The sequence below is a fragment of the Octopus sinensis genome, linkage group LG5 (genome assembly GCF_006345805.1).
Source record: "Octopus sinensis linkage group LG5, ASM634580v1, whole genome shotgun sequence".
Taxonomy (NCBI): domain Eukaryota; kingdom Metazoa; phylum Mollusca; class Cephalopoda; order Octopoda; family Octopodidae; genus Octopus; species Octopus sinensis.
Window position 1 is genome coordinate 128,465,877 of NC_043001.1, and position 18,285 is coordinate 128,484,161.

Genomic DNA, 18,285 nt, shown 5'->3' on the forward strand with positions numbered 1-18,285 from the left:
CACAGAGGAGAACTTTCTAGGTGCAATCCCATGGTCATTCATTACCAACAGAGATCTTTACCTTTCTCCATCATAACTTAATGAAAGAGCACCATCTGTTAGGTAGGTTTCACCTGTTTAATAAGAAAAGGTTATATTACTAAATCCTTCCAAATTCTTGGTTATTTTTCAAAATTAAGTGATAGATGTTATGGAGTGTAATTTCATTTGAAATTTGGTCAAAAAAGAGATTTTATATATTTATATATTTTTACATTACGAGAGTCTTCAATGATGTGATAGTGCTAATATTAAAAGAAAAAAAGTATGAAAAATTACTGAAACTGGTAGCTGAGATATACAGTATTTAAAGAAATTTTTTTTTATGACCATGTTTTTAATGAAATAAACTATCTATATCTTTCAATCATAGGACAGCATCACTATTCAAACACTAAAAATACCAACTGATCTAACTCTGTCCATATGGGCTGTCTGCTCAAATGAAACTGTTAAACTATTTATTCAATAACTATGAGGATTACAAAAGTAAATAAAACTAAAAAACAACATCAGTTATATCATATTTCTTCTCTGTTACTGTTGGTTTGAATAGTTACTGCTATTTCATATGAGTAAAATATATATGTAGTTGCTTTAAATTCTTCAGACTGTTGTTTTGATCTGAAATCTAATACCATTAGTACTGTTGTTGGTTTATTATTTTGTTTTGGTAGATTGATGGAATTGTTAGAACATCTGACAAAATACTTTGCAGCATTTTGTTACAGGTTTTTACTTTCCAAGTTTAAATCTTACTCAGCTTTTCATTTTGAAATCATCAACCCCATTTTCAACTTTTGTTCCTCTTTTTAAAATAATAATAATCATCATCATCATCGTTTAATGTCCACTTTCCATGCTAGCATGGGTTGGATGGTTCAACTGGGGTCTGGGAAGCCCGAAGGCTGCACCAGGCCAGTCAGATCTGGCAGTTTTTCTACAGCTGGATGCCCTTCCTAACGCCAACCACTCTGTGAGTGTAGTGGGTGCTTTTTATGTGCCACCGACACAGGCGCCAGATGAGGCTGGCGAACGGCCACGCTCGGATGGTGTTTTTTATGTGCCACCGACACAGGTGCCAGACGAGGCTGGCGAACGGCCACGCTCGGATGGTGTTTTTTTTACTTGCCACCGGCACGGAGGCCAGGCGAGGCTGGCACGGTCACGATTGGATGGTGTTTGTTACGTGCCCACAGCACGGAGGCCAGTCGATGCGGTACTGGCTAAGGCCACGTTCGGATGGTTTTCTTATGTGCCACTGGCACTGGTACCACAAAGATACAAATTCCATTGATGTTCATCGATTTTGATTTGGTTTGATTTTCACTTGCCTCAACAGGTCTTCAATAATAATAATAATAATAATAATAATAAGAGCAATTATAATAATAGTTTCAAATTTTGGCACAAGGCCTGCAATTTTGAAAGGTAGGGGTGTTGATTACATCAACCCCCAGTGCTCAACTTGTACTTTGTTACCAACCCCCAAAAGTATGAAAGGTAAAGTTGGTCTTGATGGCATTTAAACTCAGGTCATAAAGAGCAAGAAGAAATGAAGCTAAGTGTTTTGTCTGGCATGGTATGTCTGCAATGCATGCATCACTCCAGGAGCTCCAACAAAACTTGTGATAAAAAGAAATAATAATAATGATAATAATAATAATCTTATTTTGGCACAAGGCCAGCAAATTTGAGGGGTAGGGAAGTTCATTACATTGACCTCAGTGCCTAAGTAGTACTTACTTCAACCCCCAAAGGATGGATGGTGAAGTTTACTTCAGTAGCATTTGAACTCAGAACGTAAAGTTGGAAAAAATGCTAATAAGCATTTTGTCTGGTGCAGTAACGATTCTGCCAGCTTGCTGCCTTTTAATAATAATAATAATAATAATAATTTCAAATTTTGGTACAGGGCCAAACAACAACAACAACAACACCGAAAAATACCTTAGGAATGAGAACCCAGGTTCGAAATTTCCCTGAGACACCTGATGAAGGCTGGAGACTATATCAGTTGAAACGTTGTGTTAACAAACAAAATGAAAACAAATAGCTGTCAAATGTAAATAATGTAGCGTTGGTATGTTTATGTCTCTGTAACTTAGCAATTTGACAAAAGAGACCAGTAGAATAAGTATTAGGCTTAAAAAATAAGTCCTGAGGTCAATTAATTCGACTAAAATTTTTCAAGAAAGTACCCCAGCATGGCCATAGTCAAATGACAAACACGAAAAGGATAAAAGAAAAAGATCTAGCCATGCTTTGCATTTTTAGTCATTAATATAAAATATTAAAAATGATAGTTAAAGATATTATGACTTGATTATTGACTGAGGTATTTTTAATTCGTTAACCTTATTCTCATCAAACATATTTATCTTAATCATTCTATTATTGTAGTCACAGTCTGTGAGGATTATAAATATATGTATAGTACATTTTTGACCACACTGGAGCATGGTCCCATCCCACTAAACGGGATGTTACACGTGATTGTTATTGTTGTTCTTTCATCTTGTTTATCTAGAACTACATTCTCCCATGTGTCCTTCCTGTAGGGTGTAATTTGAGGTTATTTGGCTGTAGTTTCAATCATAACAGGTTCTTTTGTTAAGGCGGCAAGCTGGCAGAAATGTTACCACGCCAGGCAAAATGCGTAGCCGTATTTCGTCTGCCCTTACGTTCTCAGTTCAAATTCCGCCGAGGTCGACTTTGCCTTTCATCCTTTCGGGGTCGATTAAATAAGTACCAGTTACGCACTGGAGTCGATATAATCGACTTAGTCCGTTTGTCTGCCCTTGTTTGTCCTCTCTGTGTTTAGCCCCTTGTGGGTAGTAAAGAAATAGGTTCTTTTGTTGACTTGTTACTGAGTATTCACCCGGAAATAAATTCAGGCAGCCTGCATGCCTTAGTATCATTCTACCATTATGCCACTGCTTATAATGTGTAGAATCTTAAAGTTTGCTTTTCGGTTTGTAGTAATATACAAACAGCTTTGTTCTGGTTTGTATGTGTGAATGAATGAATGAATGAAATTGCCACAAGGCCTTTGCATGTGTAACAAATGTTGTTATTCCTTTTACTACTCCTGCAGCCAACTGCACAAACACTACTTCACAATCACATACACACATGTGTGCCCTCTCCTTTTTACAACCAACCTAGTTTTGTGAACATGAGTGATTCTACAGAGTTGGGTGATTTGATGTGCATTACAGCTTTATCTCTTTTAACAAACATCTTCCTTGTTCTTAAAATGAGGTCCCCACGAATTTAGGGTTCTGATTATTAAGAGAAGTATCTCAAACTGAAAGAGGATCCTCATTTCAAGCTCTCGTGACAAACACAGTGTCCATAATTGTGCAAGTCTTTCATGGGTGAAACTGTGCAAGTCTTTCGTTGAGTGTTAAAACAGTTGACTGATAAACATTCTTTGTTTCAGTTAGGTATAGTTGTTACTGTTGATGTATTATCAAACTTTCAAGGTACTTTTCTCTTTTATTCTCCAAGCTCTTACTAATTAATGCTACAATTCATTTACTGGGTCCATTTTGATTACGTGTGCTACAATTATTACTAAAACCATTGGATAGTATATTGGTTTTATGGGAACAATCCACTAAACAGAATGTGCAGTTTAAAATCAGAACTAACTAAAAGTATTACATAACTCATATACATATAATCACCAAATATTCAATAGGTTATTTTCAGGACATTGATTTCCTAAACCAAAACACTGGAGCTTGTTAACAACATTGTTAAAATTGTTATTGGCTTATTGATTCAGTAACAAAATATTCTGTTTACTTTTCCAAATTCCCATTCTATCCCCATGATGTGTTATCTGTGTTCCTATATTGTGAATAAAATTCAGAGTTCAAAACTAAAGACTTCACTTGCATCAGGATTCTTATCTGATCACAACATATGAATCTCTGAGAAAGTATTTTGGCCCTTTTGATACAAGGATGCTTATGACTCTAACTATGGGTCTTTTAATACCCATGATGTGACTCCATCTCATGAGAAAAATCTGATCAGTGTCAGTCATATCAATCATTATTATCTAACAACATTTGTGGAAATGACTATTTCATTGACTAGGCTATACCAGTTGTGTCTTGCTCTTTCTCTGACACAGATATGGCATTAAATGGGTTGTGGAATCTCAAACAGTCAGTGAGAAGTTCAGTGGATTGGAAGCAAACAGTCAAGAAGATTTTAAAATGCTAAATTGTTGATGATGTGCTTTCAAGATGCAAGAGGTAAAGCTAAATACTGCAAAGCATTTAGTCTGCTGGGAGACTGATTCTGATGGTGCCCAGATGTATTATGGAGTTGGCACATAAACTGAAATGCTTAAAAAACACGAGCAAGGCATAAATATGAGTGAATAACCACTCTCATGGAGGTGAGATATTGTGGGTTTGTAGCTAGATCCACAATGTCCTACCTCATTGGCATTGAACTTGGAAAGAATAGCAAAGCCCAAGAATGAAGAATAAATCCTCAACAAGTATTAAACCTGTTGGTTGGTTGCAGCTACCTCTGGTTAGCTAAAAGTGGCTGCATGTATGATATGAACATGTGGAGTGTTTGCTATCACATGGGCTGAAAGAACCTGGGATATCCCTCATAGCATTAATGCTGTTTGGTCCTGCTGGAATTATTAAAAAAAACATTAAATCAAGTAACATTTATCTATTCTTTCAATTTATAAGATTCCCTAGAAAAGTTATTATATAGAATGGGTAAGAAATATATCTTATAGAAAATATAATCATTATTGAATAGGTGTCGTTCACACTGATTACATTCCACGACAGCATAGATGTAACATAGTTAATGGTTAGGAGCAAGTAACCCAGATAGGGAAATATGTTGAGCGTATTAGGGTAGAGCAAACGTCTGAGTTTAACCCTTTTGTTACTGTATTTATTTTGAGATGCTCTGTGTTTCTTTCAATTACTTTGATTATAACAAAGAATTTAATAAAATAACTTAGTTATCATTAAGCTAGTGTTAGGAACATAAATTGTGACTAAGGTTTGGTGGAAGATTTTAATTCAAAATTTATGAAAACAAGACCTTTGTACTCAGAGCCAGAGCCGGTTTCAGCCGGGTTGGTAATGAAAGGGTTAATCATTATTCTTGTATATCTTTGTCTTGGATATATTATTCTAAAGTAGGCATAATTTGGTTGAATGGCTAAGAAGTTTACTTTACAACCTAAAGTTCCCAGGTTCAGTATCACAGCCTGGCAAATGTCACTTTTATATCCTTGGTTCAATTCATATTATATGAGTTAAACTGGGCAGATAGAAACTGTATAGAAGATTGTCATGGATTGTACAGATAATTCAAAAGGCACAACCTTGTTACACACTGTACCACACTGATTCTGCTTGAGAACTTCATCAAGGAGTACATGTGTCTGTGACTGCCTCATGTTAATTCAGGAGCAGATAATTCAGTTGATCAAACTGCCGAATCCTCATAATCTCATTAGACAGTAGAGAATGGCCACCATTATTCTTTTGTTATAATATTTCCGTTGAACTAAACTGCCTATGTTTGAGTTTTGCAAATAATAAAAGTATTAGTTAAATAATTTTGTAGTTATTAAACTGGTTTTTGGTACTGAAATTAACATAAAATTTTGTTGGAGCATTTTAATTTTAAAACATGAAGTTTGTATCATAGAATTAAGGGCAGCCTTAGGTCACAAAAAAATTTAATGTCTGAACACTATTTTCAAGACTGGAGAATTTATGAGTTTTGGTTAGCTCTTGTGTTGGACAAGTCAGACAGACATCTACAGATAAGCTTGCTTGCTTGCTGAAGAAGCTCTCTATTTATTCTCTATTAAATAGAGGATAAATTTACTGTCTCTTCATCTTCCTTTCAATAGTATTGTTTCAATTCTGGTTGGATGACCAATTTTCATAATCTGTGTTTCTGTTGACTAATTTGAAGTTGAGTAAGATAACTCCAAGGAATAGATGAAGAGAGATTGTGAAATAGGATGTCACTCAGATACCCATAGCAGAAGAGATATCAGATACTACAATGATAATGATGATGATTATATTTAAGATGATTTACATATTTAGCTACAAATCTTTTGCTGCATTCATTTAATCTAAGATGTGAATCTGTTGTACAAATAAATATTGCTGCAGTATATTTAAAAATCTGCTTAAATGATCCTAGCATGATCCATCAATCTAAGTGAAAGAGACTGATTTAACCCAGTTTTAGAGATTATTCTTCAGAATCATTGATTTCTTAGTGTTGGAAGTGAGATTTATTTTTAGATGGACTGAAGACATTGCTTTGCTAACATAAATATAATTCAATCCTGGAAGAAGTGAAGTTCCGTTTTTTGTTTATTTGTTGGGTTTTTTTTAATACCTTCCTGTTCATTGATGATAGTTGTAAAGAAATATATCTCTTCAATCATATTTAGTGAAATGTGTGTGTGTGTGTGTGTTCATTGCTCTGGATTGGCTTCCTTAGTGCTTTATCTTCTTGCATGGTATATTTTCCTTGTTACTTTTTTTTTTTTTTTTGCTATTTGATATCTCTTCTCTTAATAAATAATGAGTTACTTCAAAGTCAACTCAAAATGTAATGGGTAGCCAAGTTCTCATTTGACTTTCCATTTCCCAGTTCGATACTGAATCTCTTCTCTCTCTCTCTCTCTCATACACACACACACAAGAAGAAACTTTAGAAAATAAATCTGATCTCATGATAGTAGGTTGGTGTGGTGTGGTGTGGGGTGGGGTGGTGTGGGGCTTAGTTATAATTAATTATTGATTTAACTTACGGTTTTTAAAATCAAAAAAAGGCTTCACTAAATTTGAATTACATTTTGTGTAAAATAAGCTGGGTGAGGGTGTGAATGTGAGAATGGTAAAAAAAAAATACAAAAAATAGTAAGATATATATGTATGCACATGTTTATGTATACACACACACATACACACGTGTGTATGTATATACATATATAGACAAATACATACACACACATGCACATATATATATATATACTTATGTGTGTGTGTATATATATATATATATATATATATATATATATATATATATATATAAAATCTATAGTTCATATTTACTCAGGTTGTATTGAATGAATGCTCTTGCACTCCTTTAAGAAACATGATCCAAATATAACTTCTCATCTTCCAGTTTCAGTTCTTGCTTTTTTGTTTTTTAATATTTTTTGTTTTATTTATTTAAACAAAAAAAAAAAAACGAAACAAAAAAAAATCAGTTAAAATTTCTAGGTTTGAGCTGCTATCTTTCTATACTAACCAAATATGGTGATATGCAGTAGTGTCTCTGTGTGTGTGTGTGTGTGTGTGTGTATCAAATATACAAACACACACATGCATGTAAATCAGTAAAGATGCATAAATAATGCAATAGTACTTTTCTTAATGAGATTGAGCCATGCATTTCCTGCGACTTTTGCAAAACTTGGCAGACGTGTTAAGCATTGCAGTTAGAGAACATTGCCCTGTGTGTGTGTGTGTGTGTTTTGCTACTGACTGCTTGCCACACAGAAAGATATGTAACTTAATGTCTATCAGGCATTATCATATTTCTTCTTTTCATTGAGATATGTAACTTAATGTCTATCAGGCATTATCATATTTCTTCTTTTCATTGAGATACTATCAAAAACTAAGGCAGATCAACCTGGTGCATTTTTTCAACCGTTATCCGTATTATTAGCTGTACAGTGTAGCTTTCTTACACGAGACATTCCATTGGCTTATTGAGAAACTATAGAAGATTGTCTTCATTTAGAACAAATAAACAAGGTTATGCTTGTGGCAGGTGGCACGTAAAAATGCACCAATCCGACCATGGCCGATGCCAGCCTTGCCTGGCACCAGTGCAGGTGGCATGTAAAAAGCACCCACTACACTCTCGGAGTGGTTGGCGTTAGGAAGGGCATCCAGCTGTAGAAACATTGCCAGATAAGACTGGAGCCTGGTGCAGCCTTCTGGCTTCCGAGATCCCCGGTCGAACCGTCCAACCCATGCTAGCATGGAGAACGGATGTTAAACGATGATGATGCTCATTAAAGAAGTTGAGTTCATCACAGCAAACTGTTAAAACTTGATTCAGTTGATACCATGTTATTACTGCTCACATCAACAAGTTATACCTTCTTACAGTTTCTATTTGCAGATGGACAAACTGAACCATCATCATCATCATCGTTTAATGTCCATTTTCCGCGCTAGTACAGGTTGGACGGTTCGACCGGGGTCTGGGAAGCCAGGGGCTGCACCAGGCTCCAGTCTGATCTGGCAGTGTTTCTACAGCTGGATGCCCTTCCTAACGCCAACCACTCCGCGAGTGTAGTGGGTGCTTTTTACGTGCCACCTGCACAGGTGCCAGGGGAGTCTGGCATTGGCCACGATCAGTTGGTGCTTTTAACGTGCCACCGGCTCGGAAGCCAGCCAAGGTGGCGCTGGCATCGGCTATGTTCGGATGGTGCTTTTTATGTGCCACCGGCACAGAAGCCAGTCGAGGCGGGGCTGGCATCGGCCACGTTCGGATGGTGCTTTTTATGTACCACCGGCACAGAAGCCAGTCGAGGCGGCGCTGGCAACGGCCACGTTCGGATGGTACTTTTTATGTGCCAATCTTTGCCGAGTGCACAGTGTAGCTCTACTGGATGCAGTATATATTGATGGATTGATCACTCTCTGCAACGCATCAGTATATCTGTACCCAATAAACTTGGCAGCTATCACTCTAAAATGTATTGTTTATTATTTACATTTTGGTTTCAAATCTTGACAGTAGAGACTTTATGCAGGTTATTAAAAATAAATAAGCATCAGTGAAATACTGACTTAATTCAATCAATATCCATCTTCACAAAATTACCCACAGTGTGTCAGTGTTTAAAAAAAAATCATTGTGGTTATTAGCTTCATCATGGGTTTTTGAATTATATTTGTGCTGCATTTCTGATAATAATGTCTATTAGGAGTGGCTGTGTGGTAAGTAGCTTGCTAACCAACCACATGGTTCCGGGTTCAGTCCCACTGCGTGGCACCTTGGGCAAGTGTCTTCTGCTATAGCCCCGGGCCGACCAATGCCTTGTGAGTGGATTTGGTAGACGGAAACTGAAAGAAGCCCGTCATATATATGTATATATATGTGTGTGTGTTTGTGTGTCTGTCCCCCTAGCATTGCTTGACAACCGATGCTGGTGTGTTTACGTCCCCGTCACTTAGCGGTTCGGCAAAAGAGACCGATAGAATAAGTACTGGGCTTACAAAGAATAAGTCCCGGGGTCGATTTGCTCGACTAAAGGCGGTGCTCCAGCATGGCCGCAGTCAAATGACTGAAACAAGTAAAAGAGTAAAGAGTAATTCTCCAGTGATTCCTTTAACTGCTGTTCGTTAAGCCTCCTAAGTTAGAACAGAGATAATTTCAAATATAAATATCATGCAGGTTGTCAACCATGTTATCTGACCATAATAGAGTGCTCAATATTTTTCTTTTTTCTCAGAGTTTGCTCAATATTTTTCTTTTTTCTCAGAGTTTGCTCAATATTTTTCTTTTTTCTCAGAGTTTGCTCAATATTTTTCTTTTTTCTCAGAGTTTGCTCAATATTTTTCTTTTTTCTCAGAGTTTGCTCAATATTTTTCTTTTTTCTCAGAGTTTGCTCAATATTTTTCTTTTTTCTCAGAGTTTGCTCAATATTTTTCTTTTTTCTCAGAGTTTGCTCAATATTTTTCTTTTTTCTCAGAGTTTATCACTGTAACTGCTGCAACTTCATTGAGCTCACTGAGTCAACCCCAAGCAACCACAGCTCTATTACACCAGCCATCAGCTGGCGTTCCAAAAGCTACTGTCTACTCAATAACAACACCAACCTCAGCACCCATTGCACAACCACAGTATGCACCACAGCAACTCCCTCCAGTTGGTATGCAAGGACAAGTAAGTTAATTTTCATTTATTTTCTCTTACTGTTTTTCTAGGGGTCTGAAATAGAGATCAGGGCATGTTCCTACTTAGAACTTTATTGTCAAATACCATTTAGTTAGTTAGTTAGTTAGTTAATTTGGCTCAAAAGCAAATAGCAAGGCCATGTAAGGGGACATGGAGTTAAGTACAGGGTGGTGTTCATGTAAAGAGTTCAGGCCACTTGAGGTCAAGGGAGGCTTTGAACAAAGCGGTCGTCGGCATCTTCACCATCTCGTCTGGCAGCTTGTTCCACGGATCCGCAACCCGGACGGAGAAAGCTCCTCTCCTTCGATTGAGATGAAATCGTCGCAGGTAGAGCTTTTCGGAATGACCCCGCAGCCGACGCTACTGTTTTTCTAGGGGTCTGAAATAGAGATCAGGGCATGTTCCTACTTAGAACTTTATTTTCAAATACCATTTGTTCTAAAATGTAACTAAGCTCCTACTCTATTATTTTAAATACATACGTGTTTGGATCTGTGATGAACATGGTGCAGACAAGGGTACGTCAGCAATGAAGTTGTAAATGTCAAAGAATAGACTGATGAAACAACTGATTGCTTTATTGATCAAACCAATTGGTCAAGCAATTGATTAGTTAATTGGTTAGTTAGTTAACTCATTGACTTATATACAAAATGAAATAAAATCATTTTGTAACAAAAATAAAATAGAATCAGTATGTTTTCTGAGGCAAAAGTGACCTTCCCAAAATTCAAACACCTGCTTCAACACAAAATTTCACATCAAGAATCTTGCAAAACAAACACAAATAATGAAATATAAATATAGTTGAGCAATTATTTAAGGAAACATCTATGTTTCTGCCTCTTTGTTTTCCAAGTTAGAGAAAGCATTCTCTATTTATGGGTATCAGTTATAAAACAAATAAAATGTATCTGAGCTAACCTTAGCAAGGAAACCTGTGCACAAAATAGTTTTTTGATTACACAAACTCCTTCAGAAGTGCCTGCAGTAAAAAAAGGGTTAGTCAACTTGTCATGTGTTGACCTCTGAATAAATAAACTGATCCTATTTTTTGACAACTGTTAGCAGGTGTCAGTTGAAAGGAGGACATCTAATCACGAAATCATCATCAAACTATTTGTATCATCATCACCGTCATCATCATCGTTTAGCGTCCGCTTTCCATGCTAGCATGGGTTGGACGGTTCAACCTGGGAAGCCAGAAGGCTGCACCAGGCCCAGTCTGATCTGGCAATGTTTCTACGGCTGGATGCCCTTCCTAACGGGGGGGGGGGGGCATCCATTCAATAGAAATTTCAAGCTGAGATACAATTGCTAAGAAATTCCTGTCGCAAGAGGACTGAGACCACAGTAATTTGACAATAAATTCGCCTGAATACAGGTACAGGTATTGCTGTGTGGTTAAAAAAATTTGCTTTGCAACCACATACTTGCAGGTTCAGTCCCATTGCATGAAACCTTGGACAAGTGTCTTTGATTTGCCTGGCCAACCCATGCCTTGTGAATGGAATTGGTAGATGGAAACTATACGGAAGTCTTGTGTGTATGTATGCGTACACTGAATGTTGATATCCCACAGCTTCAATTGTCACTATCTGGGTAAAACAGTGATATGATGTTTGCCGTCCTTGTCGACATTAGGACCAGTTGTACTTGCATTTTCAAAGACTATTGGAATATAAGTCCTTTACTTGAAAAACAAGTAAGGGTTGGCAACTAGAAAGGCATTTACTCATAAAATACTACCTCAAATAGTCCTTGTCCAACTCACGCTAGCATTCAAAATCAGCCATTATATATTTTTTTTTAAATGGACGTAGTTATTAGTTTTCAACAAATTATTTCTCTGAACTTATTTAAATTCCTAATTAAATTCATTCATTTAATATTGAAACTTTAGAAAAGTATCATGGTCACAATTTATCCATTTATTTTTTTCTTCCTCAATAAATCTTAGGCTTTATATTATTTGAATATTGACAAAGAGAAAGAAAACAGAGTAAGAAAGGCACAGTGGTTGTGAAGTTAAGTAGTTTGTAAGCTTTGCCACTGCATCATAAATTCAAATTTTACTGCAGCTTTTGTAGTATGCATATGTGCAGTCTTTTACTATGATTGTCTCATTAAAAATTGAATGTAGTTACTCTCTGTTTGCTTTAGGGATTAGCTCCAGAAATGATTTTCACATAAAAATATTGGCTTCAACAATTCATGCTCACATATCCATATTTGGTAAAAAGAGTTTAAAAAAGCCATTTCACTTGTTTTGATCAGACCCCTGATGAAAATTGATCAAGCAGACTCTAACCAAAAGCATTTCTGAAATGACCAACCCACTTTTATTGAGACATGGTATTTGGCCCCACATTATCCAACATGTCTTCTTTTTCCTTTTTTCTTTTTTTCTTAAGAAGCAAGGTGCAATTTGAGGCAGATATGGCTCCTATTTTTAGAAGGATTTGTGACCACATACAGGTTTTCCTTCATTGACTGGTGTTTTCAGAAAGCTGTGAACACCATGCAATCTCATTCCACCATTCTTCACATTTGAGGATTTACATAAAAGATCATTATTATTACCTGTATTTTCATTGTAATAAACAACACTAAGTAGCAATATCTTCTTAGTGAGTTGAATCTAAGATTATTTTCAATATCCAAGTGGTGTCATTCATTTCACATATGTCACTAAAATCCTTAGGAAAGACAAGAACACCACATTTTCATTTTTCATCTTCCACAAATTCATAACTTCATATGTAAGAAACAAATATTAATTTCTTCTTCATGATTGTTATTCATCTCAGATATTAATGTGGTAATTTGGTGGAATCATTACAGCATCAGAATGAAAATTACTGTGCAGCATTTAAGTTCAAATCCTGCTGTAGTCAACTTTGCTTTTCATCCCTTTGGGACGCTATAATAAAGTACCAAGCAAGCATTTAACCAACTAAAACTTTCCCCAAAATCTCAGGCTTTGTTCTTCTATGAGAAACAATTAATTTCAGATACTTCTTGTTGTTATCATTGCAGCCACCAACCTTACAGCCTGGTCAAGTTCTATCCCAGCCTGCTATTGCTATCCCAACAAGCCTGGCCACAACTACTCAAGTTGCCAGTGTCTCCTATCCTCCCCCAGTGGGTAGCACACGGCTAGCTCCAGCTCAGCAGTCTCTTAAGCAGAGGTTTTTCACAGGAACAGTCACCAAGATTATGGATAATTTTGGTTTTGTTGATGATGATGTCTTTTTTCAAATGAAGTAAGTTGGCTCTTTTTATTATCATATACATATATTTCTCTTTTTTTTTAAAACAGATTCGGGTACCTGGTTTGACCCCAGGTCTTGCCAGTTCCTGTCAAGCCATCCAACCCATGCCAGCAGGGAAAACAGATATTATATGCTGACAATGACGATGATGATGATGAAATCACTGATCAAAATTTCAATGAAAGTTAAATTTGATAGATGTGTATCATTTTGGATTTACTACATAATGATAAATGGCCTTATTTAGAATAAGACACTATCTTAGGGATCAATAATAGTATGCAAACGTATGTTCTCCATCAGATAGATTCCAAGTTATTATTTTCAAGACAAAATAAGGCAGCTAGCTAACAGAATCATTAAGCACTCCAGGTAAAATGCTTAGTTGCATTTCATTCATCTTCATGTTCTGAGTTCAAATCCTGCTGAGGCCAGCTTTGCTTTTCATCCTCTCAGGGTTAATAAAATAAGTACCAGTTGGGCACTGGGGTATATGTAATTGACTAATCCCCTCCCCCAAAATTGCTGGCCTTGTGCAAAAATTTGAAAACCAATATTTTCGAGTTAAAATGTATTCAAGAATCCATTGTGCACTTGCTGTTGTTAGCTTTCCTTCCACTGGGGAAAAACTGTACACCATAGTGTTTTTTGTACATCATCATTGTTATGCTGGCTTTTTCATGCTTGTCTGGGTCAAATGGAATTTATTGAAGTGGATTTTCTACAGCCAGATACCCTTCCTGACACCAACCCTAGCTTGTTTCCAAGTAAGATACTATCTTCCCATGAGCAGACATGTTTTCATAAAAGGTTGGAAACAAAGGATACTGCTTGCTTGACAGTAACATTCATTTACAACTATTAAGCAATATCCGGGCTAGGAGACTGTAACAGATGCACATATTCATACATAAGGGGTGTATACACACACATGCACACATGATTGGCTTCTATCAGTTTTCATCTACCAAAGCCACTCACAAGCCTTTGGTCTGCTTGGGGTTATTATATCATCATCATCATCATCTTTTAACGTCCGCCTTCCATGCTAGCATGGGTTGGACGGTTCAACTGGGGTCTGGGAAGCCAGAAGGCTGCACCAGGCCCAGTCTGATCTGGCAGTGTTTCTACAGCTGGATGCCCTTCCTAACGCCAACCACTCCGTGAGTGTAGTGGGTGGTTTTTACGTGCCACCGGCACAGGTGCCAGACGAGGCTGGCAAATGGCCACAATCGGTTGGTGCTTTTTATGTGCCACCGGCACGGAGACCAGTTGGGTGGCGCTGGCTATGGCCACGTTCGGATGGATCTCTTACGTGCTACCGGCACTGGTATCACAGCTACAAATTCCATTGATGTTGATAGATTACGATTTTGATATACATATAAATATGATATTATAAGACTGCACCTGCTCCTTGTCCCTTTATCATAGTGTCTTATCCCTTCCTCTATACCCTCAGTTGAGGGTGGGGTCTTAATTTGCTGGTACTTGGTGACCTCACCAGTGCTGGTTCCACATAAAGAGCATCCAGTACACTGTCAAGTAGTTGCCATTAAGAAGGGCATCCAGCTTGGATTAGGTTGGCAACAAGTTCCCGCAGTTTTTTTAAATTAAAATTTTTTAAAAGGTTTAATAAAAAAATAACAACTAATTAATCAATAATGTATTCACCCATGTTGTTTACAACTTCTTCCCATTGTTCAAGAAGATTTTCAATACCCAGTTGGTAGAAATCACCCGATTTCGACTTGAAAAATTGATCCAACCAAACTCTCAATTCTGCATCAGTATTGAACGAAACTCTGCGCATAGCATTTGAAAGAGATCAAAAGAGGTGGAAATCCATTGGTGCCAAATCAGGAAAGTACGGCGGGTGTGGTAGCACTTCCCAGCCATGCGTTTGAATGGCTTCCTTGGTCATATTGGCGATACGAGGGTGGGCATTGTCATGCAGCAGAAGAACTCTATGCTGACGATTAGGTCTTTTCTCTTGAATAGCCATGTTGAGTCGTTCCATCTGTTGAACATAGATTTCTGCATTGACGATTTGGTTCCATTCAAGCAATTCGTAATGGATAATGCCTTCCCAGTACCACCATATATGCACAACATCGTTTTACGTCGATGAAGATCTTGTTTCACGCGCGGTGCACTTGTTTACCGGGGCTAAGCCATTCTTTATATTGCTTCATATTGATGTACAGGCACCATTTTTCGGCGCCAGTAACGATTTGGTAAAGAAATCATTGCTTATGTCCATGAGTTGAGTGGTGACGAGCAAGCAAACCAGCGGAGATTGTGGCTCATTGATTTTTGTTGTTGTCACTTCAAGCATGTGGAACCCATGCTCCATACTTCTGAAACTTTCCCATTCACTGAATTACTATTTTCTCTCCTCTCCCTTCACCATTCATTCCTACTGTATGATTTTGGACAAATATATACATATGTAGGGGTCTAGCTTGACCCTGCCTGAGATTTGAAACCAAATCCACCGGCTTGTTGCTTGTGAAAATGAGTGGGTAATCCTCCACACTAGATGATTGATGAAACATTCCACATCCATCACACATTGTAGGTTGAAAGGCAAAAATTTAATTCAATGGAAACCCAGCTGAGAAAAGTGAGGTTTGAATTACTTACAGATGTCTGGCCTAGTGGTGGCAGTGTTCAGCTCATGATTGTTAGGTCATAGTTTCGATTCATGGACTGGACAGCACATTATGTCCTTGAGAAATTGCTACATTTCACAGTGCTCCAGTTCACTCTGTTGAAAATCAACTTGGTAGAAACAATAGCATGCTTTTATCTCCTTTATATCATTACTTACTTTTGTGTAACTTTTTGTGAAATCATGAAGTTTATCTTTTTATGCAAGGTATTGAATTGATTTAATTGATCCAATATATTACTGGCACTTATTTTATCTACTACTCTAAAAAGAAAAAGGACAAAGTTTACCCTGATAGGATTTATATTTAGGACAAAGATTAGGTTGAGACTAAAGAAAGAAGAACTGACTATGGGTTGCAGTGTGAGATGTAGTAAACATGCTGCATTGAACCCATGTTACCAGAAAAAATAAGTTTTAAATTGATGATAATAAATTTTTCTTGCACTTCAGTCTTGTGCAAATAGCAATCTTATTAACTTGTAATGTGATCTTTTATCTTCTTTTCAATCTGGTTTTCCCATCATGTTTAAAAGAAGCATACCATTTTGAATATATTTTCTCAAGAAAATGGTTATTGTGGACAGAGAGAAGCTAACATACTTCTACTTAACAGAATGACTATTGCAAACCTTGTTCTGTAATATTTATTTGGCTAATTGACATGAAATGTTGCGTAAAACATATTCAGACACATGAATTTAGATATTTTCTTTCTTCTTTTAACTCTTTCATATTTCCAAAAGAATTTTTGCTCCACCTTTGTATTTTGAAAGTAATTTTTCTTTTACTTCTGCTTCAGCTGTTGTAAAGGTCCACTACCAAAAGTAGCCGATAGAGTTTTAGTGGAAGCTACATACAACCCTAATATGCCTTTCAAGTGGAATGCTACTCGAATTCAAGTTCTTCCCAACCAGGTATTATTTTTGCTTTTTGTTAACTGAATTGCATACAGATGAGATTAATGAACTTTATACAGATAGTAGAGACTTAAATGAAGTTGTCATATTTGAGGCTTGTATTTTTTAAATTGTCAGGCATAGTGGATTTCTAGATAGAGGCCATATAATCACTTGTTAAAATCTTGATAGGTACAATATGTCTCTAGGTAAAGTGAATATATTTACATGCTTTAACCTGCCTTACTAAATGTAACTTCTGTTTCTGCTTAAACTATTGAGGGTTTAGTTGTTACAAGGTCATCCAGCTGATAGTAACAATTACAACATTCTGGAGTAGTGACATATACCAAGCTGACTCTGGCTCACCACTCCTTCTCTACTTTGTAGTTAAAATGATCAAGGCAAACTCTTTTCCCACAATATGCAATACTTTCAGAGATGCTATCCTTTTTAAAGACAGACTGTCCATTTTGGATTACACAACTGATAAGATCTTTTAAGAGGCTTATGCTTATCTGATTTACTGCATTGTGTGCCGTAAATTCAGTAGATTCAGGTTCAGGAATTATTTAAAAAATGGTGATTTGGGAGAGTTGAAACCTCTCATTTGCAATATCATCATATTCCAGCATTATTAATTTATTATTGCTAGGTCTGTTAATGTGGAGGTGCATAGCTTAGTGGTTAAGGTGTTGAACTCATGAATAAAAGATTGTAGTTTCAATTCCTGGACCAGGCAATGCATTGTGTTCTTGAGCAAAACACTTTTTTTTTCACGTTGCTCCAGCCCATCCACTCAGCTGGTAAAAATGAGTAATCCTGGGACAGACCAGCATCCTATCCGAGGGGGAATATATATATGCCAGGAAACTGGGAAACCAGCCCTATACTCCCTACGGAGAAATGTGAACTAACCACATAACTACAGGTCTGTTAGTAATGATTTCTAAAACATACTTGGCAACAAATCTTTGGGAGAAAGTGCAATCATACTGACTCTGATCATCATCATCATTGTTCGACCATGGTCGAGACAATGGAATTTACCATGCTACACCAGACTTCACAGTCCATCATAGCATTACTGAGGTCCTGTTGCTGGATGTCTGTATCCCTGGAGATTACATCAGGGTAGGAGAGTGTGTGCCCTCTGGTATTGCGAGTAGATACTTATTTTATCAGCCCTGGAGCAAAGGAAGGTAAAGTTAACATTAACAGGATTTAAATTTAGAATGTAGATACACATATATAAATACTGCAAGACATTTTGTCAGACTCTTTACTGATTCTACTAATGAAGGTTTAGCTATTATAAATCAGCATTGTAGAAGGAAAATGGCTGTGAGATTAAGTTCATGCAGTCAAACCTTACAAACAACACTGT

General features: G+C 36.9%; 1 protein-coding gene across 3 annotated transcripts in view; it reads left to right on the forward strand.

Annotated features, from left to right (window-relative positions):
- Positions 1-18,285, forward strand: part of LOC115211577 (cell division cycle and apoptosis regulator protein 1) — a 137,889-nt gene that overhangs the window by 70,077 nt on the left and 49,527 nt on the right. For all 3 annotated transcript variants that reach the window (XM_029780129.2, XM_029780128.2, XM_029780130.2), the window contains 3 exons: positions 9,845-10,038; positions 13,090-13,316; positions 16,802-16,916. In XM_029780129.2, coding sequence (XP_029635989.1) covers positions 9,845-10,038; positions 13,090-13,316; positions 16,802-16,916 — 536 coding nt within the window. The remainder of the gene's footprint in view (positions 1-9,844; positions 10,039-13,089; positions 13,317-16,801; positions 16,917-18,285) is intronic.